At 58.2% G+C, this 25,145-nt stretch overlaps 2 protein-coding genes and 1 long non-coding RNA gene across 6 annotated transcripts; 2 read left to right on the forward strand and 1 right to left on the reverse strand.

Moving 5' to 3' along the window:
• Nucleotides 1-1,849: 1,849 nt before the first annotated feature.
• On the forward strand, nucleotides 1,850-17,830 carry SIDT2 (SID1 transmembrane family member 2). Of its 3 annotated transcripts, XM_026505692.4 has the most exons (27): nucleotides 1,850-2,591; nucleotides 4,433-4,554; nucleotides 4,856-5,020; nucleotides 5,112-5,157; nucleotides 5,553-5,654; nucleotides 5,765-5,848; nucleotides 6,714-6,813; nucleotides 7,003-7,068; nucleotides 7,973-8,066; nucleotides 8,418-8,470; nucleotides 9,209-9,280; nucleotides 9,430-9,501; nucleotides 9,692-9,754; nucleotides 10,527-10,645; nucleotides 10,970-11,043; nucleotides 11,138-11,204; nucleotides 11,712-11,785; nucleotides 11,920-12,043; nucleotides 12,188-12,305; nucleotides 12,822-12,958; nucleotides 13,225-13,333; nucleotides 13,596-13,672; nucleotides 13,846-13,892; nucleotides 14,167-14,272; nucleotides 14,883-14,993; nucleotides 16,157-16,270; nucleotides 16,363-17,830. In XM_026505692.4, the coding sequence occupies exons 1-27, from the start codon at nucleotides 2,409-2,411 to the stop codon at nucleotides 16,423-16,425; spliced, it is 2,562 nt and encodes an 853-aa protein (XP_026361477.1). In that variant the 5' UTR covers nucleotides 1,850-2,408; the 3' UTR covers nucleotides 16,426-17,830. The 3 variants fall into 3 exon arrangements, with proteins under 3 accessions (XP_026361477.1, XP_026361478.1, XP_044242560.2); XM_026505693.4 differs by lacking the exon at nucleotides 9,692-9,754 and having other exon boundaries at nucleotides 1,865-2,591; XM_044386625.3 differs by lacking the exon at nucleotides 1,850-2,591 and having other exon boundaries at nucleotides 4,453-4,531.
• LOC130544574 (uncharacterized) lies at nucleotides 12,930-19,457 on the reverse strand. Of its 2 annotated transcripts, none has more exons than XR_008960974.1 (3): nucleotides 18,172-19,457; nucleotides 14,213-15,315; nucleotides 12,930-13,454 (listed from the first exon to the last, which is right to left on the reverse strand). It is a non-coding gene; the product is annotated as an uncharacterized LOC130544574 (long non-coding RNA). The 2 variants fall into 2 exon arrangements; XR_008960975.1 differs by having other exon boundaries at nucleotides 18,132-19,457.
• Nucleotides 19,458-19,708: 251 nt separating this feature from the next.
• TAGLN (transgelin) lies at nucleotides 19,709-25,002 on the forward strand. The gene is made up of 5 exons (XM_026505691.4): nucleotides 19,709-19,843; nucleotides 23,261-23,452; nucleotides 23,556-23,733; nucleotides 24,008-24,110; nucleotides 24,423-25,002. The coding sequence occupies exons 2-5, from the start codon at nucleotides 23,273-23,275 to the stop codon at nucleotides 24,565-24,567; spliced, it is 606 nt and encodes a 201-aa protein (XP_026361476.1). The 5' UTR covers nucleotides 19,709-19,843; nucleotides 23,261-23,272; the 3' UTR covers nucleotides 24,568-25,002.
• The last annotated feature ends 143 nt before the right edge of the window (nucleotides 25,003-25,145 follow it).

A 25,145-nucleotide genomic window follows, 5' to 3' on the forward strand; every position in this document is an offset into this window, starting at 1 on the left:
AGGTCACCATGAGAGAGAAAGTGGAGTTCACTAGGAATGTGGAAATCCTACCTCGACTGCCCAAACTGGCTGCTGACTGCATGGGCTTAAAATGAAAATTCTTCCTGTTATCCTTAGGGTCCTCCAATTCAGGTTTGTCTAGACGTGCTGGAGTCTAGTAAACTACTCACTCCACCAGTCTGTAAAATGAGGGGTTGGTTCAGAAGTCTGCTAAGTTCCCTTTGGTCTGACTTTCTAGGGTTCTCCAGACCCCGCAGCCTGCTTTTGATCTTCATCCTCAAGTATGAATGCTTGGACAGGGGGCCAGGTCTAATTCTTGCACACACCATTTGCCTAGTATAAATAGAACAGTACCTGCACATAGTAGGTGCCCATTAAATATTTATTGCAGGAATGAATAAATATTTGTAACTGGCCGTTAGATAAAATAGCCCTTGTTTGAAGAAAGCCCAGAGAATAAGGCAGGGGCAGGAACTGTGGCTGCTGGAATCTTGGGAGCAAGAGAATTCTCACAAGCCTCTGGCCCAGGTGGCTTCATCCGGGTGTCTGCCAATTTCAGAGGTGGCCATGTTACATTTCTTTTCCTTTAAACATATCTAATTTGTCTTAGAAATCCATGTGCATCGTAGAAAATTTATAAATTTTTAAAAGGTATAAAAACATTTTGAAACCATCCACATTCCAGTGATTTTTCTTCATTTTGGTACTTGTCTATACTTTCGGAATTAGAGGAAAATGATACATGCCATTTTTTTTTTTTTAAGATTTTATTTATTTATTCGACAGAGCTAGAGACAGCCAGCAAGAGAGGGAACACAAGCAGGGGGAGTGGGAGAGGAAGAAGCAGGCTCATAGCAGAGGAGCCTGATGTGGGGCTCGATCCCACAACGCCGGGATCACGCCCTGAGCCAAAGGCAGACGCCCAACCGCTGTGCCACCCAGGCGCCCCGATACATGCCATTTTTAAAATCATCTGTAATTCAAAGATTTCTCAACAATTTTCTGTGCACACCTACATATTTGGAAACCATACTGTTGATATAGTGTCATAATGTGACTTCTCTGCTGACCTGTTCCTTAAAGTCTGAAGCATCAGTTTCGATGGCTTCATGATAATAGCACCTTTACCATTCCCTCATTATGGACATTTAGGCTGTTTCCCTTATGCTTTATATTACAAATATCACAATAATAAGCATTACTGTCTACACATTTTTAATCTGTATTTCTTATTTCCTTAGGATAGAGTGCCAAAAGTGAAATTACTCTGTCAAAGAGTATAAAGCTCTTTAAACTTCTTGAAACACAGGCCAAAATATTTTGTAGAAAAGTTTTCATAAATTTATACTGAAAGTCACTATCTTTCAGTGAGCTTTTTAGCTGCCCCTGCAAAGAAGAGGAGAAAGCCCTGCAACTTTCCAGGCCTCCCTGAAGCCTTGCGGCCGCTGCAGTAAAAGGTAAGAGGACACAGAGGTTCCTTCTGTACTTCTGCCTCAGCCATCCCTCCGCCGGGAAGGCGCCCGTCCTGTTTCCTAATTGAGTTCTTCCTTTCTTAATGGCCCAGGGATGGAGAATGTTGGTGGTAAAGGCAGTGAGGGCGGAGATGGATCCTTACGTTTGAGCAAAGAAGACTTTGTCAACAAGAATCCAACACTTGGAGATCCTTCACGGAGACATCCATCTATTCCAACCAAAGTGAGCTTCCAGAGACGGGTAGGATTACGAAAGAGGAGGTGGTAGCGAGGTAGGAGTTCGAGGCGGCTTCCGGCTGGAGGGCTGCGGCCCCTTTAAGGCCCAATCCGGGACTTGGCCCTTTAAATCTGTGTCAGTTTCCCCTGACGTCAGCGGGCGGGCCGCCCGCCCTGCTGTTTACCGCCTCCCGGCACCGCACACTCCCGGAGTTGCGAGCACCGGGGCCGCCGCGGCCGCCTGCCCTTAAAGGGCCCGCGCCCCAGGAAACGCGCCGCGCCGCGCGGCGTCGGGTCGCTGCCACCTATCACGCTCCTCACCCTCAGACCCTCCTCCCTTCCCGGCCGCCCCCGCCGCCGGCTTCCCTCCCTCCCCTTTCCCGGCGTCTCCAAGCTCCCAGCAACCACCCGCCCCCTGGCTCTCACGGCCCCGGCCGGCGGCCGTGGGGTCTCCCAGCCGCGCTCAGCCCCTCGCGAGCTGGCCCGTACCCCACACCCTTCCCTCCTTCTCCCGCCGCCCCTCCCAGCCGGGCCCCCTGGGAGCGTCTCTGCGGCCCCAGGGAGGGGACGTTTCCTAATCTCAGGCCAGGGTTAAAGTTCTGGTCCTGGTGAGATGCTGGAAGCTGCGGCCGGAGCCGCAACCCGTCCCGGAGGTGTCCTGTCGCCTATCGCCGCCCCCGCCACCACTGCTGCCGCCGCCACTGCCGCCTTGCCGGGGCCATGTTCGCTCTGGGCTTGCCCTTCTTGGCGCTCTTGGTGGCCTCAGTCGAGAGCCATCTGGGGGTTCTGGGGCCCAAGAACGTCTCGCAGAAAGACGCCGAGTTTGAGCGCACCTACGTGGATGAGGTCAACAGCGAGCTGGTCAACATCTACACCTTCAACCACACTGTGACCCGAAACCGGGTGAGGACTGGGCTGGGCTGGGCTGGGGGCTGGTGGTGAGCGGGTGAGCAGACCAGGGCTCCGCGAGTCAGTCAATCCTCTACTCTTTTAGGAGGCCCATGAACGCGACGCCCCCCTACCCCCCAGGTTTCCTTTTCCCAGAACCGCACTGGACTCTCTGGACCAGTACTCCTTGCTTTGCCACCGGCGTTTCTCTGAAGCTCCCACTGGACAGTTTCTAAAGTTGTCTCCTTCCCATCTTCTCTTTGACCCCCCTCCCCTTTCCACCAGCTGTGGTCTGAGCAGGGCTGGTCCAACACCCCAAATCTGACAGTCTGACACCTCTGGGTGTAGGGGGAAGCAGGCTAGCTACTGGGCTTGGCCCAGAAAACCCCAAGGAGATGAGACAGGCCGACTGAAAGGCTCTGCTCAGCCAAGTTATAGCTGAGACTCCCCAGGGAGATGAATGCAGGACTTCCCAGCTCTCTTTGGCCTTAGAAAGCCAGCTGGCCTTGTAAGTCGAAGGTGGTAGAGATAAGACCAACTCCAAGAGAGGAAGTTTCTCTCCAATGCGGAATCTACCTCACCCTGACTTTCTCTTTCATTTTTTCTCCAGCCACATGTTAAACATGATTGTAGCTAGATCTAGGAAGTCTAGATCCCGGGCAGAGCTGAGATTTGGAGAATTCTTGCAGCCTGGCTCTGTGGTCTCCTGCCTAGCGGTCTCCATGATTGGGTTTACTAAGAAGTGGTAGAGCTGAGAGTGGCAGTCTGATTATTTTTCAGAATGGGGCAGGATCTGCCTTCTGTGCCTGTTTCTTTGAAGTTTGACGTCCTCCTGCTTGGAGCCCTTTCTTCCTTCTCCCCCATAACTGGGGTCATCCTGAGAGTTACGGTCTTCTACTCCTCTGGGAGATGTTGCCGTAAGGCTTGGGTCTCAGCAGCCCTGTAACAGGCATTGCCAGGATTGATTGATTGATTGATTTTTTCTTTTTTTTAAAGATTTAATTTATTTGTTTGACAGAGAGAGAGACAGCCAATGAGAGGGGGAACACAAGCAGGGGGAGTGGGAGAGGAAGAAGCAGGCTCCCAGCAGAGGAGCCTGATGTGGGGCTCGATCCCAGAATGCTGGGATCACGCCCTGAGCCAAAGGCAGACGCTTAACAACTGAGCCACCCAGGTGCCCCTATTGATTGATTTTCTTAAGCTCCCACTGTTCTGTGTACGTTCCTCCATGCGCCAAGAGTGAGAGTGTCTGCATCTTACAGAGGGGGAAATCGAGACTCAGAGGTGTGAAGTGACTTCTCCACAGCTCCAGCCCTTGGACAGAGCTAAGGATAGAACTTGGCTTTCTTAGCTTTCAACAGTTTCTTTCCCCATCCCCCCACTGGCTCTGGCCCCCAGATTAGTTGTTGAATGGGAGCTTCCTGGCTCACAAGGAAGAAAATTGAGGAACCCTTCTTGCTCTCCTGTGTGCCTGTGTCCCTGTATATCCCATGAACGTGGATAGATATGGGGTATCCTGGGGATGCCCAAGGTCTCTGTTGTGTTTCCTCTTGGGAAGTGAGGCCTTGTAGTTGTGTGGTACCATTGTCCTACACGTACCTGCCAGCCAGACGGGGCCTCTTCCAAAAGCCTCTCCTCTGACTCAGGGCAAATCCCTCCTGGAGACTGGGGCTGCTCTGGTGGAAGAAGGGGCATAGCTAGCTGCCCAGCCTGACTAGGGTGGAGTGGAGGTGGGGGAACAAAGCTGTCGGCATGACGGAGGGCCAGGCTCACCGTCCCTGGAGCCATGTGTCCCGAGGAGCAGAGGTGGAGTCACCACAGGCTTGACTGTGGGGTGTTTCCATGTCATTCTGCAGACAGAAGGCGTGCGTGTGTCCGTGAATGTCCTGAACAAGCAGAAGGGGGCTCCTTTGCTGTTTGTGGTCCGCCAGAAGGAGGCTGTGGTGTCCTTCCAGGTGCCCCTAATCCTGCGAGGGCTGTGAGTAGGACCTGGGGATAAGGGAGGGGGGTAGGCCTCGGCCAGGCCCAGCCCAGAGCCTCACCCAGGGCCTTATCCAGGGCCTCAGGCCACCCAGAAGCCCCTCTGTTTCTCTCCCCCATTCCCTGAACCAGGGGGCTGCTCAGTGGCCAAGCCAGCCAGCCTGGAGCTTGTCAGCCTAGCTGGGTTAGGAGTAGGGAGAAGTTGGAAACCAGAGTAGGGGAGTCAAGGCCTCGCTCCCGTGGCGTGGCTTGCTATCTGGGATAGTAGTAACGTCCTGGCTTTCTGCTTTGGGCTGTAGGTATCAGCGCAAGTACCTCTACCAGAAGGTGGAGCGAACGTTGTGCCAGCCCCCCACCAAGAACGAGTCTGAGGTCCAGTTCTTCTATGTGGATGTGTCCACCCTGTCACCGGTCAACACCACCTACCAGCTCCGGGTCAGCCGGATGGATGACTTCGTGCTCAGGTCTGCGAGGGCAATGCCAGGGGACCACGGGACTGGCCTCCTTCCCAGGCTCTGGGAGTGACCGTGATGGGGGGCGCTCTTCTCCCTCCAGGACTGGGGAGCAGTTTAGCTTCAATACCACAGCAGCTCAGCCCCAGGTAAGATCTGTCTGGCAACTGGCCCTCGGGAGAAGTGGGGACCTGGGAGCGGGAGTGGTCGGCAGACTCTGCTGGGAGTCCAAGGTTGGCTGTACCCTTGCCATGGACGGACTATCTGGAAACAGGAGCTCTGGCCCTGAGGTGGTCAGGGACAGGCAGCATGGCAAGTGCAGAGGCATGGGGTCTGGCTGCTACCTTCCCTACTCGCCTCTTGGGACCCTATCCTGAGTGCCCAGCTGAGGGGAGTGATATAATAGCGCTGCTTGGGGTCAGGGTCCTTCCGCCCAGAGAGCTTGCACTGCCCAACCCTGGGAGGATACACACTGTTCCCTTCTAGAGGGACAGAGAGAGCATCCTCACGAGATGGGGCTCTCCCTGGCATCCTGTGCCCTCAGTACTTCAAGTATGAGTTCCCGGAGGGAGTGGATTCAGTGATTGTCAAGGTGACCTCCAGCAAGGCCTTCCCGTGCTCGGTCATCTCCATCCAGGATGTCCTGGTATGTTGCCTGCCTTTTTTTGCTCTCCACCAGCGGGTAGCAGGGCTGCTAAAGAGGGGGCACAGGGCCCAGGTTCCTGCCCATTTGCCTCTCCCCTCCTCCCTCTGTAGTGCCCTGTCTATGACCTAGACAACAACGTAGCCTTCATCGGCATGTACCAGACCATGACCAAGAAGGCCGCCATCACCGTGCAGGTAGGAAATATGCATGGCCCTGTGGGAGACGGAGCCAGGTGGTGAGCTTTCCTTGCTCCATTTCTGCCCTACTGATAAGATGGAGTCATGGCCTGCCAGTCCCTGAGGTTTGGGGCTCTGCAGTATATGCGAGAGTTAAATCATCACCCCAGTCACCCTGGGGTAGGAAAGAGCAGAGTACCCTTTCTGGTTGTCATACCTATTTCATTCACTGTAATGACAGCTAAGGGAGGGGAAGGGGGGCACCTGGGTGACTCAGTCAGTTAAGTGTCTGCCTTTAGCTCAAGTTGTGATCCCAGGGTTCTGGGATCAAGCCCCGCATCGGGCTCTCTGCTCAGCAGGGAGCCTGCTTCTCTCTCTCCTTCTGCCTGCCACTCCCCCTGCCTGTGCTCTCTCTCTCTGTCAAATAAATAAGTAAAATCTTTAAAAAAAAAAAAAAAAGAGAGAGAGAGAGAGAGAGGGGAGAGAGAGGGAGAAGGGCCCTGGCTGATGCTGAGTGTTGCCCTTGGTGAAGGCTGAAACCTGTGCTGGAGGCAGGGAGAGTGAAGCCATATGCCCACCTCACAACATCCAGCCTCACAACTCAGGAGGCAGCGGGGCCCCTCTACTTTTCTCCTGGCTGATGCCCAGCCCGTATGGGGCAGCCATGGGTTCCATGGTGGTGGGTCATATACACATTTGCTCGCCTGGCTAGAGCGTAGGGTCATGGTTTCAGCTCTGGAGCTCTACCACTTACTGGCAGTGTAACCCTAAAGCCTAATAGGGGTAATGATGGTACTAATCTCGTGGGGATCTTAGTGAGGGATACGTAAAATGATGGGTGTGTTTTGTTGCTTGGTTTTGATGATGACTGGCGATCCTGCAGCGCAAAGACTTCCCCAGCAACAGCTTTTATGTGGTGGTGGTGGTGAAGACCGAAGACCAGGCCTGTGGGGGCTCCTTGCCTTTCTACCCCTTTGTGGAAGGTACACGGTGTGCCCTGTCCTGGCTAGGGGTGGGGAGGGCTCAGTCCCTCCCTGGGAGGTAGAAACACCTGTGTGGCTGGTGGGTGGGTCCGCCAGGATGTGGGGTTTTGGCCCCAGACTCTCCCAGGCCTGGTCCCGCAAACTTTAGCCAAGCTCCAGGCGGCTACTTGTTTGACATTTTGCTTCCAGATGAACCGGTTGATCAAGGGCACCGCCAGAAAACGCTGTCAGTGGTGGTATCTCGAGCAGTCACGTGTGAGTGTGGGTGGCTGAGTGGCTCTTCCTCTCAGACCTGGGGAAGGGGGAGGGAGACCTACACAGCAGACTGGCGGGCCTGGAAGGGGGAGTGTCCTTGGCAGTCTTCACGATGGGAGGGCCCGGAGGTGGGTCCCAGGGTGATGTGGTACAGAGTCAGTGACTAACAACTGAAGTACTGAGTTCCGGTTCTCTCTTCGTCCCTTGTGAGCAGTACAGTCTCACTAAGCCTCAGTTTCCCTGTCTCTATCATGATAGGGAATAGGATCTGTCCCTGTAGTCTTACAAGTTGTGAGGTTTAGCACAAAATTAGCAGGAAAGTATTAGGCCCCTTAGTCATGCTCGATAAATATTTACTGAGTGATCGGATGGAGCCCTTTGTAAACTGGAAAATAAAAGATAAAAATAAGGGATTGTAATGGGAGGGGAAAGAAGCTGCCTCTCTTGTATGGATTCTTTATTCAACAAATATTTATCGAGCACCTTCTGTGTGCCAGGTGTTATGCTCTGGCTGGAGTCCTCAGGGAGCTCCCGTCTAAAGGACGGGTGCCTGCCGCTGTGCAGTGTGCTGAGAGCTGTGAAGGGCAAAGGACAGGTCCCTGGGAGTGCAGGACACAGAAGCTCTCCTAGAGGACACAGCCCCTGAGCTGTGTTTGGAAGGAAGCTGAGTTTGAAAACAGGATGGAGTGTTTGAGAAAGGAGAGGAGAAAATTCTAGCGGAGGGAGTAACAGAAGCGAAGACAGAAATCCTGTCAGAGTTTGGCATATTTGGGGACCTGCCTGTTGCTCACCCCGCCAGGTCACTGAGGGAGGAAGTGGGGAGAGCTTAGGCTGGGCCCTTGTGAGCCGTGACGAGCAGTCTTGGAAGGCTTGCTGTGCTCAGCCTCCTTCTCCCCCGCCACAGCTGAGGCCTACGTTGGTGGTATGCTCTTTTGTCTGGGCATATTTCTCTCCTTCTACCTGCTGACTATCCTCCTGGCCTGTTGGGAGAACTGGAGGTAAAGCGGGGCTGCCGGGCATCCCCCTTTCCTGGGGTGGGTCGAGCAGGGGAGCTGGCCTGGCGAGATCTGAGCCAACCCAGGGTCGTGCTCCACACTATCATGGGCCATAGGAAGGCGGGTCCCTTTTACGGTCGGTGGTCCATGGGCCTCACCTCTGGAAACCAGCCCCTGCCCTCAAGCTTCTACCCAAGCAGGGAAACTCCACATTGCTTCCCAGACTGGGAAGAACCTTAAGATCACCGATGAAGGACAGGATTATGGGGTGGAGAGGGTGGAAGGCAGGCCAGCCCAGCATAGGAGGGCTCCTCGTCCTGCCCCTCTGGTTTCCTCTGGATTCTGTTCCTGCAGGCAGAGGAAGAAGACGCTTCTGTTGGCCGTGGACCGAGCCTGCCCAGAAAGCGGTACCTCTGGAGGGCCTGGGCAGGGAGGGCAGAGTTCGCTCTGTGCTTTGCTGGATTGTTCCTTGGGGGCTGGAGGAGGAAAGGCCAGCTGGGGGCTTCTGGATATTAGATTGGGAATAACACTGTATAGATGGAAACGGGGCTGGGCTGTTGTGCCCCTGTGACCCTAACGTGCCCATCTTAATGACTGCCACTCCGATTCATTCTCTGGGTTTAGCTACGCTGTCTATCTGCCTCGGGCGATGTAGCTCACAGTCTGGGGGATTATTAACCTTTCATTCTCTCTCCTTTTCTTCCATCCTTCCCTCTCTGTCTGTCCTCCCTCCTGCTTGGGACCTTGTCTCTCAGCTTCTCTCCTTGGTAAGCTCCAGGTGCTGTGGGCAGAGGAGCTGAGTCCAGAACGGGGGAGGGAGGGGACACTCCAGGGTGTCTGGGTGGGACCTGGGCAGGCCGATGCTCGCTATCCTAGCTGGTCATTTAGATGCATCAATTCCTTGACCTCTCTCTCTCTCTGTAGCGAGGACAAAGAATGGCGAGGGTTTCCACGGGGACACACGTGGGAGGTTGGGGCAGCCAGTGGCAGTGGGAGCGAGGTGTGTTTGTCAGGATAGGTGCTTCTTCTTTGCTGCTGCCGTGGCCCCTCCGTGTCTCTCTTCTCTGGAGTCTTCCTTCTGTCTTCTCCTTGGCCTTTGGCCCCTCTTTTTCCAGAGCTGAGGGGACCTTGATTTCTCATTGCAGGTCACCCTCGGGTGCTCGCCGACTCCTTCCCTGGCAGCTCCCCTTATGAGGGCTATAACTACGGCTCCTTTGGTACGTATCCGCCAGAGATTGTCCCTGCCCACTCACAACCCGGTCTCCTTGGGCTTCCACCTCCAAGGCGGCCAAGTGGCAGTGGGCCCCTCCCGCCCCCAGCATCCCCGTCCCCTCCCGCCAGCCTTACCATGTGCCATGTCCCGCAGAGAACAGTTCCGGGTCCACGGACGGTCTGGTCGATAGCACGGGCACCGGAGACCTCTCCTACAGTTACCAGGGTGCGTGAGCCAGGCAGGCAGAGCTGTGCCGTGCAGGGCCGGAGCAGGCTGGGTGAAGCGTGGTGAAGGGCACCTGCCTCTTCTGCCAGACACTGGCACCGGGAGAGGGGCTGCTGTCTCCCTGCCCCTCTCCTCTCTCGTTCTTTCCTCCTTGGCCCCACTTCCCGGTAACTTTCCCTTTCCTTTGAAGGGCACGACCAGTTCAAGCGGCGCCTCCCCTTTGGCCAGATGCGGCAGCTGTGCATTGCCATGGGTAGATGTGGGGGGGCGCTGCTCTGCCAATCAGCTCCTGCCAGGGCCAGAGAGACGCTTTGTGCATGGCTTCCCGTCTGATGCCAATAATTGCCCGCTCTTGTGTCTTTTGAGAGAAGCAAGCACTGGCCTTGCTGCTGGTGGGCTAGCGCCCCAACTACCCTCAGGCCAGATGTTCTGGTTTGCTGCCATGTTGACCGGCACCCTCACTCCCTGGCCTGCCGGGGTAGGGCCCATGGGCAGGGGTGTCACGTCCTGGCCTCTGGAGGCTTTGGTCAGGCAAGGTCACAGGAGGAAGCTTCTGAAGAAAAGAACAGGAGCAGGTGCTCTTCCTAGAGGCAGCCTGTCACCCTTGCCTGCACCCCAGAGCCCACTCGGTCTCTACCCACTGGGGGCCAAGGCAGTGTGCTCTCAGAACCCACACGGCTGGGCACCTAATCAGCATGACTTCTGCCGAATTCAGTCCTGTTGCTTGTGTCTGGGGCCCAAGGTCTGCTCAGGGTCTTGGCCTGGAAGTCCTACTTCAGTGAGGGGGGAAGGGCTGGAGCGGTCCGTGTTTGGTGGCCTCTTCCCAGAACCCACCCTTGTTCCCCTCAAGGACTTAGGAGCACCCAATACCTTTGCCCTGGGCCTGAGCCCACCTCCAGCCCTGCTCTGAGCCCACAGTTTGCCTCTTCCCATCGCCCAGTAATTGTGACAATTGCCCCAGGTGGTGGGGACAGACCTTGGGCTCTGTGTTCTACTGGTTAACTCTTCCCTCCTGCCCACCCCAGATCGCTCCCTAGACCCTGTGGGCACTCGGCCTCGCCTGGACTCCATGAGCTCTGTGGAGGAGGATGACTACGACACGTTGACGGACATCGATTCAGACAAGAATGTCATTCGCACCAAGGTCCGATGCCATGCGGGCTGGCCCTGGCCATGGGTTTCCCAGGGAAAGGAGATTCTGTGTTCGGGCCCCAGCACATCTCTCTCTGGGGTGACCTCTTAGGGGAACAAAAGGGCAGGATCGATTCCAGGGGAAGCCAACTCCGCTCCCAGCCCTTCCAGACTGATTGGCCGGCAGCAACGGGGTGGCCTCGAGCCCTGCCCTAGAGAATTGTGGCCGGTGGGGGGGGCAGGGGAACTTCTCTTGTCCTCCTCTAACCTGGGCAAGAGGGGCTTCTCCGGTCTTCCGGGCAGTGGGAAAGCAGGGCTCACTCCAGCTTCTCCCCAGCAATACCTCTACGTGGCCGACCTGGCACGCAAGGACAAACGGGTCCTGCGGAAGAAGTACCAGATCTACTTCTGGTGAGCGGGAGCAGCGGCCGGGCTTCCCGTAGCTGGCAGCGTGGTGTGGCGGTGTCTGGGGCCCCGCCTCCTCACCGCGGCCCCCACCCCGCAGGAACATCGCCACCATCGCTGTCTTCTATGCGCTTCCTGTGGTGCAGCTAGTGATCACCTACCAGACGGTGAGAGGCGGGGCCGGCCCCCCGGGCCCCGCACAGAGCGCCCTCGGCCAAGCGTCCCAGCCGGGGGCTCTGGCTTGCACAGGTCACGGGACCTGGGTTCAGATCCTAACTCTGGGGCCTGGAGCAAGTCACTGAAGCTTCCCGAGCATCAGTGTTCTCATCTGCAAAATGGGGCCACACAGTGACAGTGCCGGCACCTTCCCCAGCTTGTTGCAGGGTTTTCACAACTAGAGTCATGGGACTTCGTAGGTCTCGGTTTCCCTTCCCTTTTCTCTGTGCTGTGAGGCAAGACCCTCTGTCACGGTCATGCCCCGTGATCTCCACCTAGTGCGGGGGGCAGTGACTGTGCCAGAGAGGGCTGGCCCGGCGTACATACGTGCCCGCGATCCACCTGTGTGGCGCTTTGCCGTCCTGCCGTGTGGGGCTGCGTGGTGTGGCACGGGCTCGGGCCTGGCTCCCTCCCGCCTGGGCTTTAGCAGCCCCTCGGGCCCCCGTGCCCCCCTGCAGGTGGTGAATGTCACTGGGAATCAGGACATCTGCTACTACAACTTCCTCTGCGCCCACCCGCTAGGCAACCTCAGGTGGGGATCGGCTGGGGTGGGGGGGTGAGCTAGGGTCAGGGGGTAGGGGCCGGGGTTCTGCCAGTGCCTGCCCCCCATGGGGAAGAGGCCAGAGTATGGGGCCAAGGCCATGCGCCCCATGTCACCCGTTCCAGCGCCTTCAACAACATCCTGAGCAACCTGGGGTACATCCTGCTGGGGCTGCTCTTCCTGCTCATCATCCTGCAGCGGGAGATCAACCACAACCGGGCCCTGCTGCGCAATGACCTCTACGCCCTGGTGAGAGCACCTGCCGCCAGGCCTCCAGGCCCTGCCCACGCGCCCCTCTACTCCTCTCTCATGCTTGCCCTCTTCTGGGTCCCTCCCTCCCCTCCTCCCCCGCCCCAGCCTTACCTCCTCTTTCTCTTCCCTTGTCCCCAACAGGAATGTGGGATCCCAAAACACTTCGGCCTGTTCTATGCCATGGGCACAGCGCTGATGATGGAGGGGCTGCTCAGTGCCTGCTATCATGTCTGCCCCAACTATACCAACTTCCAGTTTGGTGAGTGGGGCCTCTGTCTTCCCTGACTGCGCCTAGAGCAGGGACCTGCCTGAGGTCCTCCATCATCCGCACGTCCCCCGCAGGGATCCCCAACACTCAGCCCTGTGGGAGACCCCGGAGCTGGGCTTCCTGTGGGCACACACGTCCTGGTTTATAGAAGAGGGGCAGCTGGATGCTACCGCGTTCGTGTGTTGAGTGTTTTCTATGGAAAAGCATGGATAAACGCAGAGAAGATGAACATAACTGAGCCCAGTCCCTGATCTCGGGCTGCTCAGGCTTCGTTGTCCTTGTTGTCAGGGAGGTCAGACTGGGTGCTGGCCAGTGGCGTGGCAGTGTGGTGTCCTAGGGACAGTTAAGGGCCTGGAGTTCAAACGTCAGCCTGTTGGCAGCTCACTCTGCGGCCCTGAGAAGGCGTGGGGCTCTCTGTGCCGCCGGGGGGGTCTGGGCTGGGGGACCCGTGCTGCAGTTCGGTGGGTGTGTTTGTAGCTCAGGTTGCCGCCCCCACGCCCTCCCCAGACACATCGTTCATGTACATGATTGCGGGGCTGTGCATGCTGAAGCTCTACCAGAAGCGGCACCCGGACATCAACGCCAGCGCCTACAGCGCCTACGCCTGCCTGGCCATCGTCATCTTCTTCTCCGTGCTGGGCGTGGTGAGGCCCCAGCCCGCGCAGCGCCCGCCCCGCAGGAGAGGTGCACATGCGTGCGTGCACCCGCACCCCCCGCCCCCCCCGCCTCCCGAAGGAGAGATCCCTGCTCCTTCTCTGAGGTGCCTTCCCCGGGCCTCCCCAGAGAGCCTGCCGGACTGAGCAGCGAGCTCCGCTCCTCCGGAGGAAGGGCGGGCTGGGGGAGCGGCTCTCCTCAGCGCCTCCTCAGCCCTGCCTATGGCACACACACCACCCCCCCCCCGGCCCTCCAGGTCTTTGGTAAAGGGAACACAGCGTTCTGGATCGTCTTCTCGGTCATTCACATCATCGCCACCCTGCTTCTCAGCACACAGCTCTATTACATGGGCCGCTGGAAGCTGGGTGAGGGCATGCCTGGGGCAGGCCGTGGAGGGGGCAGCTGGGCCCCACGGAATGAGGGGTTGGTGGCCTCGGGAACCTGGACTCACTGCCGACTTTGGGTTCTGCCCTCTTCCTGGGGGCCCTGGAAGAATCACAGAGTGAGGAATTAGATGAGGGTTGGCATAGCCGTGCCCTCCGAAGGCCTGGGTTCTCTCCGCTGATGCGGGCCAGGGGCCAGGAAAAGAGGGGTGCCCATGCCCGTCAGCACTTTCCCTTCTTGCAGACTCGGGGATCTGCCGCCGCATCATCCACGTGCTCTACACAGACTGCATCCGGCAGTGCAGCGGGCCCCTCTACGTGGTACCTGCCCAGCTCCCCAGCCCTCCTTCTCCGTCCACTCTCTTCCCGCTTTGGGGGGCGGGTGCCGCCGAGAACCCAGGGGAGGGGGGGCACCGGCTGACTGGGGCCTTCTTCCACTTTTCTCCCTGTCTCTCTTCCCCTCTCTCAGTCCCCGTGTCTCTGCTTCCCTCCAGGACCGCATGGTGCTGCTGGTTATGGGCAACATTATCAACTGGTCCCTGTGAGTCTGGCCGTTGTCTGTGGCAGCCTGGCTGGGCGGACAGCTGGGGACGGGGCCAGCCACTGGCTGCCTTGGGGGCCACGCACAAATTTTAAGCTTTGGGCGTGAGAAATGGGGGCTGAGGGGAGAGATGTTGGCACCTGGGGTTCTAGAATTTCTGTGGACCTTTGAGCCCAGCCTCACATCATAATAAAACGTGGGGTAGGGGTGAGGGAGAGCCCTTTTCTCGCGCTTGGCCCTCCCCTGCTTCACCAGTTCTTCCTCCCTTTGCCAGAGCTGCCTATGGGCTCATCGTACGCCCCAATGATTTCGCCTCCTACCTGTTGGCCATCGGCATCTGCAACCTGCTTCTCTACTTCGCCTTCTACATCATTATGAAGGTGAGTGGGGCTGGCTGAGCCTCTTCCACTGGGTGCTCTGCTTTGGAGGGACGGAGCTGGGCACAGCCTGCTTCAGGGAGTGGGAACTTTTCCTTCCTCTCTGCCGATGAGGTCTGAGGAGGGGAGAGGCTGAAGTGTCTTGCGTGTTCTCCAGCCGGATCCAAAGACCCGTTTACGGAGCCCCTTCTCTACTCCAAGAATGGCTCTGCAGCTGGGAAGAGCCCCGTGGGGTGCAGAGGGGGTTGAGCTGGGGCTCCCCGAGTCTGCCCAGGCGGGACCTCTGACGGCCAGCCAGGCGCTTCGCAGGGACCCTCCTGCCATCCAGTGTGAGAGGGGCCTCTGCGCAGGGAGAGCCCCCGGCCGGCATGCAGCAGGCCAGCACGGGGCCGTGCGCGCGTGGAGGCCTAGCCAGGGTGGACATCGGGGGTTGGGACACCAGGCTGCTGGTGTGGGACGAGTTGAGCTGTGTGGCTATGCAAGGTGAGGGTATGAATCTAGGAAGGCTTCCTGAAGCATCCATCCTGTATGCTGAGAAGTGGCATGAAGGGCAGGCTGGGAAACGGGCTGGGCCGGGGTCTGGCCCTCAGGCTGCTCTCCCCCCCACCCCCAGCTCCGCAGCGGGGAACGGATCAAGCTCATCCCCCTGCTCTGCATTGTCTGCACCTCCGTGGTGTGGGGCTTTGCACTCTTCTTCTTCTTCCAGGGACTCAGCACCTGGCAGGTGAGTAGTGATCCCGCTGAGACGGTGGGGAATGGCCACTTCTCAACCATGGTCTTGCACAGCTCCCTTCTCACTTAATCCTCTGACATTCAACAAGCCAGCGGGGGGGGGGTTCCCTCATTTTACCTATGAGGCAGCTGAGGTTCAGAGAGGCCAAGGGACCTGCCCAAGGTCACACAGCCGGCGAGTGGCACAGCTGGGTTTTGAAGCCAGAAGTACTAGGCTCTCCTCTCTGCCTCATAGGCACCTGCCATGAATCAGGTTTCAGTTCTGTGATCAGAACCAAGTCTGGCCGGGTCTCTGCCTTTGAAGTACTTATAATCTAGTTCAGGAGAGAGAAAGAGAGAGAGAGAGAATGAGAAACCATCAGTTCCTGGACTGCTCTTTGCAGTATGATGCACAAGGTGAAGTGTATAGGCAGGACAGCAAGGGGAATGGACACGAACGCAGAGGACAGAGTTAGAAGGTCCAGGAAAGCTTCCTGGGGGAGGCAGACCTTGCTCATGGCCTTAAAGGCCTTGGGTGATGAGAAAGGGCCCTGTAGCCACAGCGATGCTGTGACTGGAGTTATGACCCAGAGGCAGAACTAGAGGCAGATTTGGGGTCAGCGAATGCACAAATTTGGGAGCTGAGTAAAGACTGTGAACTCCCGAGGGCAGGACAGTTGTCATCTCGGTGACATCAGCATGGGGCGCAGACGGCCCCAGACACAGTGATGTCCGGTCAGTGTTGGGTGGATAGGGTTATGGGCGAGCAGGGAGGACCCTGAGCACCTTAGGTCGTGGCCCACAGTCATGGCTCCTGTTGTCCCGGCGGAGGGGACAGGATGTGACCTGCCAGTAATGCTCTGGAGAACAAGTGAGCCTGGAGTTGCTGATTAGAGCAGGGCAGAGTCCAAGGCAGGGACCCGAGGTAGGAGCCTTTTGAGGTCTCCTAGCGTCTCAAGGTAATCTCAACCCGCTGCTCGTATACAGGGCGAAAGAATAGGAGGGAGGAGGGTCTCAGTGAAAAGAAGGGGCAGAAGCCACCATCCTCCAGGAGAAATCTGTAACAGAAAGCCAATTCTTTGATGTGGGAGACAAGGGCAAGGGTGAGTCGGGAGAAGAGTGCTCTCTCGCCTGGGTGGGCAGTGTCCACAGGCGACTCTCCTGGTTCCTCCCCAGAAAACGCCCGCGGAGTCACGGGAGCACAACCGTGACTGCATCCTCCTGGACTTCTTTGACGACCACGACATCTGGCACTTCCTCTCCTCCATTGCCATGTTTGGCTCATTCCTGGTCCGTGAGATGGGCCTGCCCCAGCGCGGGGGTGGGGTAGAGGCCAAGGTTGCATCCCGGCCTGTGCCTGACTCGGCGTCCTCCCCGCCCAGGTGTTGCTGACGCTGGACGACGACCTGGACACCGTGCAGCGGGACAAGATCTACGTCTTCTAGCAGGAGCCAGGACCCTTGCTTTACTCATGGGCGGGGGGCAGGGGGGCTCCCCAGCTCCTCTGCCTCACTGCCTAGAGCCTCTGTAGCTCTGGGGGTGTGAGTCCCCGCCCCACGGCCCAGTGTCGGTGGTGGTGGGACAGCGAGATCTAGCCCAAGCTTGGCCTGGGACAGTCATGGCGGGGGCCTTGAGCGTTGCAGCTGCCCTCTGCCGGGGAGGAGGCCTGCTCCCCCAAAACCCCAGATGTTGGCCAATGGCTGCTGCTTCTCAGTGTTGAGGGCCTCTCACAGGCCCTGTCCGTTGGCTCTCCATTTGTCCCTCCGCAGGAGGAAGGAGGGAAGTGTTGTTACCCTGCCCATCTCATGCCTCGCATTCTGCCCGTCCTTCCCTTCCCCAGGAGGCTGTGACCCCAAGCGCTTTCTTTCTTCTTCCCGAGCTCTAGTCCAGGGACTGGTTGGACCTGATTCTCTGTCCTGCACCGGGGCCCCACTGCTCTTTGGGGCTGCACCTGGCTGCCATCACTGCCCGTTCCAGTCAGGATGAATGGGGGTGTAGGATTTTGGAGGCTGGCCAGCTGGTGCCAGGCTTTTGGTGCTAAGGCCTAAGAGGGGCTGCAGGCAGGGCTGCCTCCTCCCTCTGACCTGTGCTTGGGACTGGCTCTATAGTAATAAGGGTCAGCCCATGTGTGAGAGTCGCCTTGATCTGAGGGGCTGAATTCAGAGGTCAACTTCCTATCCCATCAGCCCCCAAACTGATGTTGGCACCCGGATTGGAGGGAGAGATCCATTCCCCACTTCCCTTCCTTTTTGTTTCCGGCCCTCTGTCCTGCCAAGCCCCAGCTGGGGGCCTTTCAGTGCCATTGACACTGCCCAAGAATGTCCAGGGGCAAGGGAGGGGGATACAAGGCGCCCAGCCCCTCCTGCCTCCTCACAGCCGCGGGAGCCCCAGTGCCTATCTTAGAGGGAGGCTCAGGAAGGGACACGATATTCCCCTCGGTGTCTCCGGTCCAGCCTCACTCTAGGACCCAGGGCTGGCTTCCGTGTTTCCGTCCTGTCTTCAGCCAAGTTTTGTGTTAGTCACACACACGTATACGTAGGAAACTTTGGAGTTTACACTGAGTTGCCCCAGCTCTGGGCCCCTGGCTGCTCTGGTCGTTCGATCCCTGTCACCCTACCTGGTCCATTCCAGATGCCTAGACGGGGGCAGGGCAGGTCGGGCCTCTGCCTCGGGGATGGGAGTGTGTTTTATTCTGCCCAGCTTGTTTTTATAGCTCTCCCTGGGGCTGGGGAGAGGAGCTGGACCTGGATCTTTTTTCAGAACTCCATTTAATGTCTGTTTCCATCCTATGGTTGCATTTCTGTTTTCTATAAATGAGTCTGCATTCAATTAAAGAAACAACCAGACGCAGTTCTCGGGCCCCTGTTTGCTCCCCCTTTCCGGGTGGAGGTGTTGAAAAGGAACGGTGGGAAAGAGGCCCTCCATTTCCCAGCTCTTCTGGTCTGCCTTTCTCTTTTCAACAAAATAGAGTCCCCCCTTGTTTTCCCCGTGTGTCCTCGAGTCCCCCATGTCTCTCCTCCCCTCTGAGCAACAGGAAACCTGTACCAGGGGCCTGCTCCGTGCCAGGCACTGTGCTGGGAGAGAGGACAGTGGAGTGAAGAAGCCCTAGCAGTGCCATCTCACTGCTCAGACCCGCTGCTGCCCCCCTTACCTGGCGAATGGCAGCACTCTCTGCCCACCTGGCCCCTCACCTGCAAGTCAGGTCGGCTTCCCTTCTAGCCTGAGCCTCTCCCGGCCCGGCAGGCTGCAAGAGCAGCCAGTGCTCCCGGACGTGACTTTAATGGACAGGAGAATGCCGGCTGAGGCGGGGCTGGTTCTCCCGGAACACAAGTGGTGATTGTATGATGGGTAAATGCGGGTGTGGGTGGCAGGCCCCAGAAGAGGGAATTTGGAAACGACCCTAGAAAGTTGACTTAGGTTCCAACAGGCCTAGGAGGCCAAGATTTGGGGGGCCAGAAAGCTGGTGAATTCAGACCTAACCAGAGGTCTGCTGCCCTCTAGCCAATCCCCCCCTTCTCCCTGCTCTTCCCAGAAAACGCCACTGGGGGGCACTCCAGCTCTGCGTCACTGGGCTCTGGCATCGGGAGGCTGGCTGTGGTGGGCGTCCCCCTCCACCGCCCACTGCCCAGTGCCAAGCTCAGCTGCCCCTCTCCCTCCAGTGTGTGGTGGAGAGCATTAGCTCCTCCCTGCCGGGCTGCCCTAGGGGAAGGGGTAGGGTGGTCTCACAGTGGGCAGCCCAAGAGAGGCCCCTGGCAGCCTCTCACCTTCGCGTGCCCTTTCCCCAGACGCCTGAGGCCAGGTGCAAGACACATATGAGTGGGTCTCCTTCCAGGAGTGAGAGAGTCCAGTCTGTTCTCTAGGGTAGGTAGGGACTGTTCCACAGGGAGGGAGGGAGGAGAGCAGCCTCTGAGCCTCCCACCCAGCGTGGGTGTCTTAGCCCTGCCAGGCCTTAGAAACCCTCTGGGGGTCCCCTGAGCTGCCACTGAGCGATCAGATCCCACCCCCAGCTAAAGCATGGAACCCAAGACCCGCTCCAACTGAACGCTCTCAACCTGAGCCGGGTGGGGCAGCTGAAGGAGCGGGTCTGCCAGCCTCGCCCCTCCCACATGGGGTCCAGCAGGGACACCCAGCATCCACCACTCCTGACCTCCCCCCCATGGCCTTGAGTAAGATGCACTTGGAGCCTGTTTCTTTATCTGTAAATGAGGTTAGTAATTGTGCTCCCACGATATAGCCCTAAGGATTCAATGAGAGCATTTGCAAAGCATTTGCCTGGCCTGTCGTATGTTCTCAGTAAAGGTGAGTTCCCATCGCCAACTAGAGCGAAACCCCTGGGAGGACAAGGTGGCTGGTTGGTCCACCACCAGCCTCAGGGATAGAGCCCCCAGCTCCTTCCCCCTCTCTCTGGCCAGGCCCTCTTGAATTTCCCCTGCCCTCGAACTCGGGGGCAGGGAGCAGTGAAGAAGGAGCAGCCCTAAGTCCAGACAGCAGGGAAAGCCTTCATGGTCCTGTCCATAAAAGGCTTTTCCCCGGCGGCTTCCCGGCCGGCAGCTCAGCTCCGCCCCGCCCGCTCCATCTCCAAAGCATGCAGGGAATGTCTCGGGCAGCCCCCGGCAGACTGCTCCAACTTGGTGTCTTTCCCCAAATATGGAGCCTGTGTGGAGTCACTGGGGGGGCCGGGGGTGGGGAACAGGCTGGGTTCTTCTAGCAAGGAGGGGGCCAAGGGGTGAACCAGCGGGGGAGGCTGACATCACCACCACGGCAGCAGCCCTTTAAACCCCCCACTCAGCCAGCGCCCCATCCTGTCTGTCCAAGTTCAGACACGGAGAGCTCCTTCCCTCCTGCGAGCCCCGAGGAACCCCTGTAAGTTCATGCACGCCTGGGTTGGAGGGAAGGTAGGCTAGGGCTGGGCAGTAGCAGTGGGTGTACTGGGGACAGGGCCCTCCAGGGTCCTGGTCTCCAACTCCCTGGCTGGAGAAGGCTACCCTCTCCGTCAGCCTGCATTCCTGATCTCCAGATGGGGAAGTGGTCCTACTTGATGGCAGGGATGAGGTTGCTAGAATCCCATAAGGCTCAGACTGGGCAGCCCCATGCTGGTTGAAATGTTTAGGATGACTTGGCCAATGTAGAGGGATTGATGGTGAAGACCCTGATGACTGAGGTATGAGGGGGGGCTCCCCGTGTTCAGCCCTCGTCACGCCTGTGGGGTGTGTGATGGGCTCGAGGTGTCGGGTTAGACACGAGTCTGTTTGGCGTCCACCTAGGAGGCTGTCCAAGGAGGCGAGAAGGTGTGCAAATACACCCGTGCTGGAGAGCAGGGTCCCGCGGGCGGGTACCAGGGCCTGAGCAGCAAAGGAGAAGCCCCAGGGAGCCACTGAGGCAGCGGGGAGGGCCACAGGCAGGCGTGGCAGGGTGTGGGGACCTGTGCTGCACGAGAGCTGCCTTTCTGGACACATGGCCCCTTCCATCCTCTGAAAATGGGAGGTGACCCCATTGCAGGCAGAGAGGTGAGGGGCGGGCCCTGCAGGGCTTTGCAGTGTTGGCCTGGGTGGGCCTGGGACCCTGGGCCCTTCCCGAAGGGTCTGGCAGCTTCCCCTCAGTGGTTGCTATCCAAAGGGTAGCAGTGACTGGGGCTGCTCTTCTGTCCCCAGAACTGAGATAAGCCCGCCCTCCTGCCATGTCAGAGATCCACAGATGCTTGCCACTGTTGGCTGTGTCTTCTTTCGGAGAGCGCGGGGGGCCCAGCGGTCCTGGAGAGACCACTGGTTCTGCTAGTTTTTCCGGGTTCCTGCTGGTAGCAGGTGCACGTTGCCCCTTTACAGCTGGACTTCATTCTTTCTCTTGGGGGAGGGCAAGCTGACAGGAGCCACGGGGCAGGAGGGTCAAAGCGCAGCCAGGCTGTCCTGCTTGTCCCATCCCAGAAGGCTTTATCTCGAAAGGCCTCTGGGTGGCTTGGCTGGCAACCCTCTCCCTCTCCTCTTCCCAGCAGCATCAAGGTGGGACTCGGACGTCTTGGTCGGAGGACTGAGAGGGATTACTAGGGATTCTCCACTTTCAGACTCTTCACCAGGAGGGAGAAAGTTGGGGGTGGGGTGGGGGGGGTGCCTCTCATCCCCCTCCCTGTTCTGATCAAAATCCAAATACTGTCTCTAGATCTAGGGACGGCAACTTTGTGTCCCTGTCACCGTGAGCCTTGATACCTTCACTGTCTGCTCTGCGTCTCCTAGACTGAAAACTGGTGTGTGGGGGGGGGCACTCTGCTTCCGTCCTCTTCCTCGCAGACCCGGCCCACTGTCTGGGAGGGAGGGCAGATGGGAGGGCAGGGTGTGGAAGGTCATGGGTGCCTGGACCCCAGCGATGAACGCTGCCTGCCTGGGCTGGTGGGGGGAAGGCTGAGCCGGGGCCAGGATGAGGGATGAGCCGAAGCCCCTTGGTCCCCGCTGACTTGGCCCCCAGTGGTTGGGAAGCAGGTGTAAGACACATAGCAGGGCGGGGAGGGGAGGGCCTGGGCAACAGGGAAACAGAGCAGAGACTGCGTTTGGATTCTCTGGTGTCAGCTGGTGGGGGAGATGGGGTGGTGAGCTCAGAGGTGGCCCAGTCCTCTGGGGCTTTTACAAATCCAAGAGAAGTGAGTTGCCCAATAGCTGGAATTTAGAGGAGTCCATCTCATGTTCTTTGTCTCAAGCTTTGCTGTCCCCTCAGGGGATGGCTTGGAAAAGGAGTGGAGGGTAGAGTGGGAACAACACTGTTTTTGTCCCTGGGTCAGGGGCTGGCTCTCCCAGGTCACCACCAGGAGGCGGCTGTGGGAGGGAGTCAGGGACAGCGACTCGGTGAAGGCACAGCCCTCTGAGATAGTAACATCCTCCTCAGCGCCCAGACGGGGAACTCGGAACTCGAATGCAGGAAAGCTGTCAGCTGTGGGGAAGGAAGGGTAGCGCCGCTGACCGGGGACCCTGGCAAGTGAGGATGTTCACTCTGTTTCCACGGTGGTGAGCGAGGAGAGGGTCTGATTCTGGCAAGAGAGGGAGTCAGGGAGCGTGCTGACTACACCCGTCCTCAGACCATTCTCTCCCTCCTGACCTCTGACCTCTCTGAGGCCAGGCGATGGGTCTGGTCTCATTTGGTCCCTTTCTCAGAGGGCTCGTCCAGGGAGCTCTGGGCACCACCCCCAGGTGACACGTGGAGCCAGGTCGTGTTCCTCCCGACCAGCCACATCTGCGCAGAGGCCAACCTCACCGGCCCTGCTCCTGCAGCCTTCCCCCCACATTACGGGGCTCTCCAGAGCAGTGCCAGCCCAGGCCCTCAGGGCAGCCGCTGCTGCTGGTCTGCACAGGGAGGGGCTCCCCATCTTCTGGCTGGCAGGTTCTTGGCTCTGGGATAGCCCTGGAGGACTCTGGCCCCTCCCTTACTCAGCTACTGCAGTGGCGGGAGCCTGCGGGCACAAGGGAAAATCCACGGGTGCATTAGTTCTCTCTCTGTCTCCTGGCCCACCCGAGGAAGTGCAACTTCTTGGCCAAAGGCTGGTGAGTTTTGCTGGCTTCCTAGACCTTGCCAGCGGTGGGTAAGTTTGAGCCTCTTCGGCAGCGGCAGGCCAGAGGCCGAGCTGACCTGGCAAAGAGCTGGAGTTTTGGAGCTCCAGCTCTGGGGCTGGAGGATACAGTGGAGGGAGAAGTAAGGGAGCTCTGTAACTTAAGGCAGAACCAACAAACCACCTCACGCCTACCTGGACAAAGAAGCCTGCTGCTTTATCTTGGCGCTGGGGGAGGGGGCAGCGTGGCCTCCTCTGGAAGGCATCTCCAGTGCCCCTGTGGCCAATCTTGGCAAAGAAAGAATGCTCTAGACCCACGGTTGTCAAACTGGCTCATATGCTAAATGCAGCCTGCTGTTTGGGTCAATAGAGGTTTATTGGATCAAAGCCCTGCTCACTTGTTTACATGTCTGCTTTCATGCTCCAATGGCAGAGACCATATGTCCTGCGAAGCCTAAAATACCTACTACTGTCTGACTGCTTACAAAGTAAGTTTACTGACCCTTGCTCTAGACTTCCAAAGATCCGGTCTCCCATTTCTCTGGTCCCCAAGTTCAGAGAGGCTCCCTGGACAGAGGGGATGATGGGCAGTGCCATGAAAACAAAATGAGGAAACCAGGGGAGGTAAACAATGTCTAGGATGGATGGGCACCTCTGCCCTCTAGAAGCTCGAAGGCCTGCCTAGCACAGCAAAAGCAGAGCTGTTTTCTGATCCTCTGACCTTCTCCCTTCTCTGGCCGGTGCTCCTTTAGCTCTCTCACAAAATGGCCAACAAGGGTCCTTCCTATGGCATGAGCCGCGAAGTACAATCCAAAATTGAGAAGAAGTACGACGAGGAGCTGGAGGAACGGCTGGTGGAGTGGATCCTAGTGCAGTGTGGCCCAGATGTGGGGCGCCCGGACCGCGGGCGCCTGGGCTTCCAGGTCTGGCTGAAGAATGGCATGGTGAGTGGCGCCCTGGGAAGGGGGGCTGGGGCTTCGCCACCCTGCTGGACTTGTGGGGCAGGCACCCCGAGCTGAGTGCCAAGCTGCATTCTATGCCTGGCAGATTCTGAGCAAGCTGGTGAACAGCCTGTATCCTGACGGCTCCAAGCCAGTGAAGGTGCCCGAGAACCCTCCTTCCATGGTCTTCAAGCAGATGGAGCAGGTCGCTCAGTTCCTGAAGGCAGCTGAGGACTATGGGGTCACCAAGACTGACATGTTCCAGACTGTTGACCTCTTTGAAGGTACAGAGAGAAGAGGGGTGGAGGAGGCGGGGGGCGGACAGGAAGCTGAGGCAGAGGGGACAAGGAATGATGCAAGCACACCACAACAGTCTGCAGGGTGGGGAATGGGATGTGCCAAGGGAATGCCAGCCATACTCCCAAGGGCATCGTAGGATCTACTACAGCCTTAGCCCCCGGCTCGGCCAGTTTTCTGAGAGGCGGGGCAGGCCCTGCCGTGGAGTCCTGTGTGCGTGGTCCTGAAGTCCACCCCTCACCCCTTTCTTTCCTCTCACAGGCAAAGACCTGGCAGCAGTGCAGAGGACCCTGATGGCCCTGGGCAGCTTGGCGGTGACCAAGAATGACGGGTACTACCGTGGAGACCCCAACTGGTTTATGAAGTACGTGACCACCAGGGGTTCCTCGTGCGCTAAGCTTGTGACTCTGTGTGAGATGGCAGGTGGCCTGGGCTGACGGTTAAGCCAACGGAGGTGGGGCAGCAGGCGGCTGGGAGGTACAAAGTGAAGGTCTGGCTAGGGGCACACGGGTCCCTGCTGCGTGCCCGCGTCTCTGGCCCGTGGGGCGAGCTAGGTTAAGGAAGCAAGAGAAGTGAGATGGGGACACGGATCAGGCTAGGGAGTGACAGAGGAAACAGGACAGAGGTGGAAACTGTGCAGTCCTGGTGGGTCTTTACCCTGGTCTCCCGCTTCCAGGAAAGCCCAGGAGCATAAGAGGGACTTCACGGAGAGCCAGCTGCAGGAGGGCAAGCACGTCATTGGCCTACAGATGGGCAGCAACAGAGGGGCCTCCCAGGCCGGCATGACAGGCTACGGACGACCTCGGCAGATCATCAGTTAGAGGGGGAGGGCCAGCCCCCAGCCCTGCCCTGCCCCAGCTCGTCGGCCGCAGCCATCCTGCCTCGCCTGCCTCGCCCACACCCGTGTAGTTCCTTCAGCCCCGGCCAAGCTTCGAGGCTCCGTCACTGAGCAAAGGTGACCACACTTGGGCAGCTCTCCCCCACCCCTCAGCCTCAGCCCAACTTCTTACCCCAAAGCACCACTCCCCTAACCCTCCTCCCAGCTCCCCTACCGTCTCCCACCGTCTTTCCCCATCCTGGGCCGGGCAGGGGGACGTGGGCCGGGGGTAGCCGGGCAGGGGGCAAGTCTGCCATCCTTCTTGGCAGCAGATGCCCATGGAAGGAAACCCAGCCCAACCTGCCCCCATTTTTTTGCTGGAATATGTTGGGGGTTGAAATTCAAAAAAGAAACAAATACATACATCAATCTTTTCTCAGGCCTGGCTGGCAGAGTTTCATTTGCCTTAGTCACTTCTGCTTCCTGGAGATACAAGCAGGCAAGAGGCAGGGAACATTTACCTGTGCTCCTGGCTGCCACTTCTGAAGGACTCTCGAATTCCAGGACCCCAGGGGGTCAGCT

This window comes from Ursus arctos, unplaced genomic scaffold (genome assembly GCF_023065955.2).
Source record: "Ursus arctos isolate Adak ecotype North America unplaced genomic scaffold, UrsArc2.0 scaffold_22, whole genome shotgun sequence".
In the NCBI taxonomy this organism is placed as follows: Eukaryota; Metazoa; Chordata; class Mammalia; order Carnivora; family Ursidae; genus Ursus; species Ursus arctos.

What these genes read in the sequence shown, in the direction of transcription:
- SIDT2 (XM_026505692.4), top strand. Translation starts at nt 2,409, where the DNA reads ATGTTCGCTCTGGGCTTGCCCTTCTTGGCGCTCTTGGTGGCCTCAGTC. An exon ending in CACCCGCTAGGCAACCTCAG is followed by an intron (nt 11,786 to 11,919) that starts GTGGGGATCGGC and finishes CACCCGTTCCAG; the next exon opens with CGCCTTCAACAACATCCTGA. An exon ending in GCAGCGGGCCCCTCTACGTG is followed by an intron (nt 13,673 to 13,845) that starts GTACCTGCCCAG and finishes GCTTCCCTCCAG; the next exon opens with GACCGCATGGTGCTGCTGGT.
- TAGLN (XM_026505691.4), top strand. Translation starts at nt 23,273, where the DNA reads ATGGCCAACAAGGGTCCTTCCTATGGCATGAGCCGCGAAGTACAATCC. An exon ending in GACTGTTGACCTCTTTGAAG is followed by an intron (nt 23,734 to 24,007) that starts GTACAGAGAGAA and finishes TTCCTCTCACAG; the next exon opens with GCAAAGACCTGGCAGCAGTG. An exon ending in GACCCCAACTGGTTTATGAA is followed by an intron (nt 24,111 to 24,422) that starts GTACGTGACCAC and finishes TCCCGCTTCCAG; the next exon opens with GAAAGCCCAGGAGCATAAGA.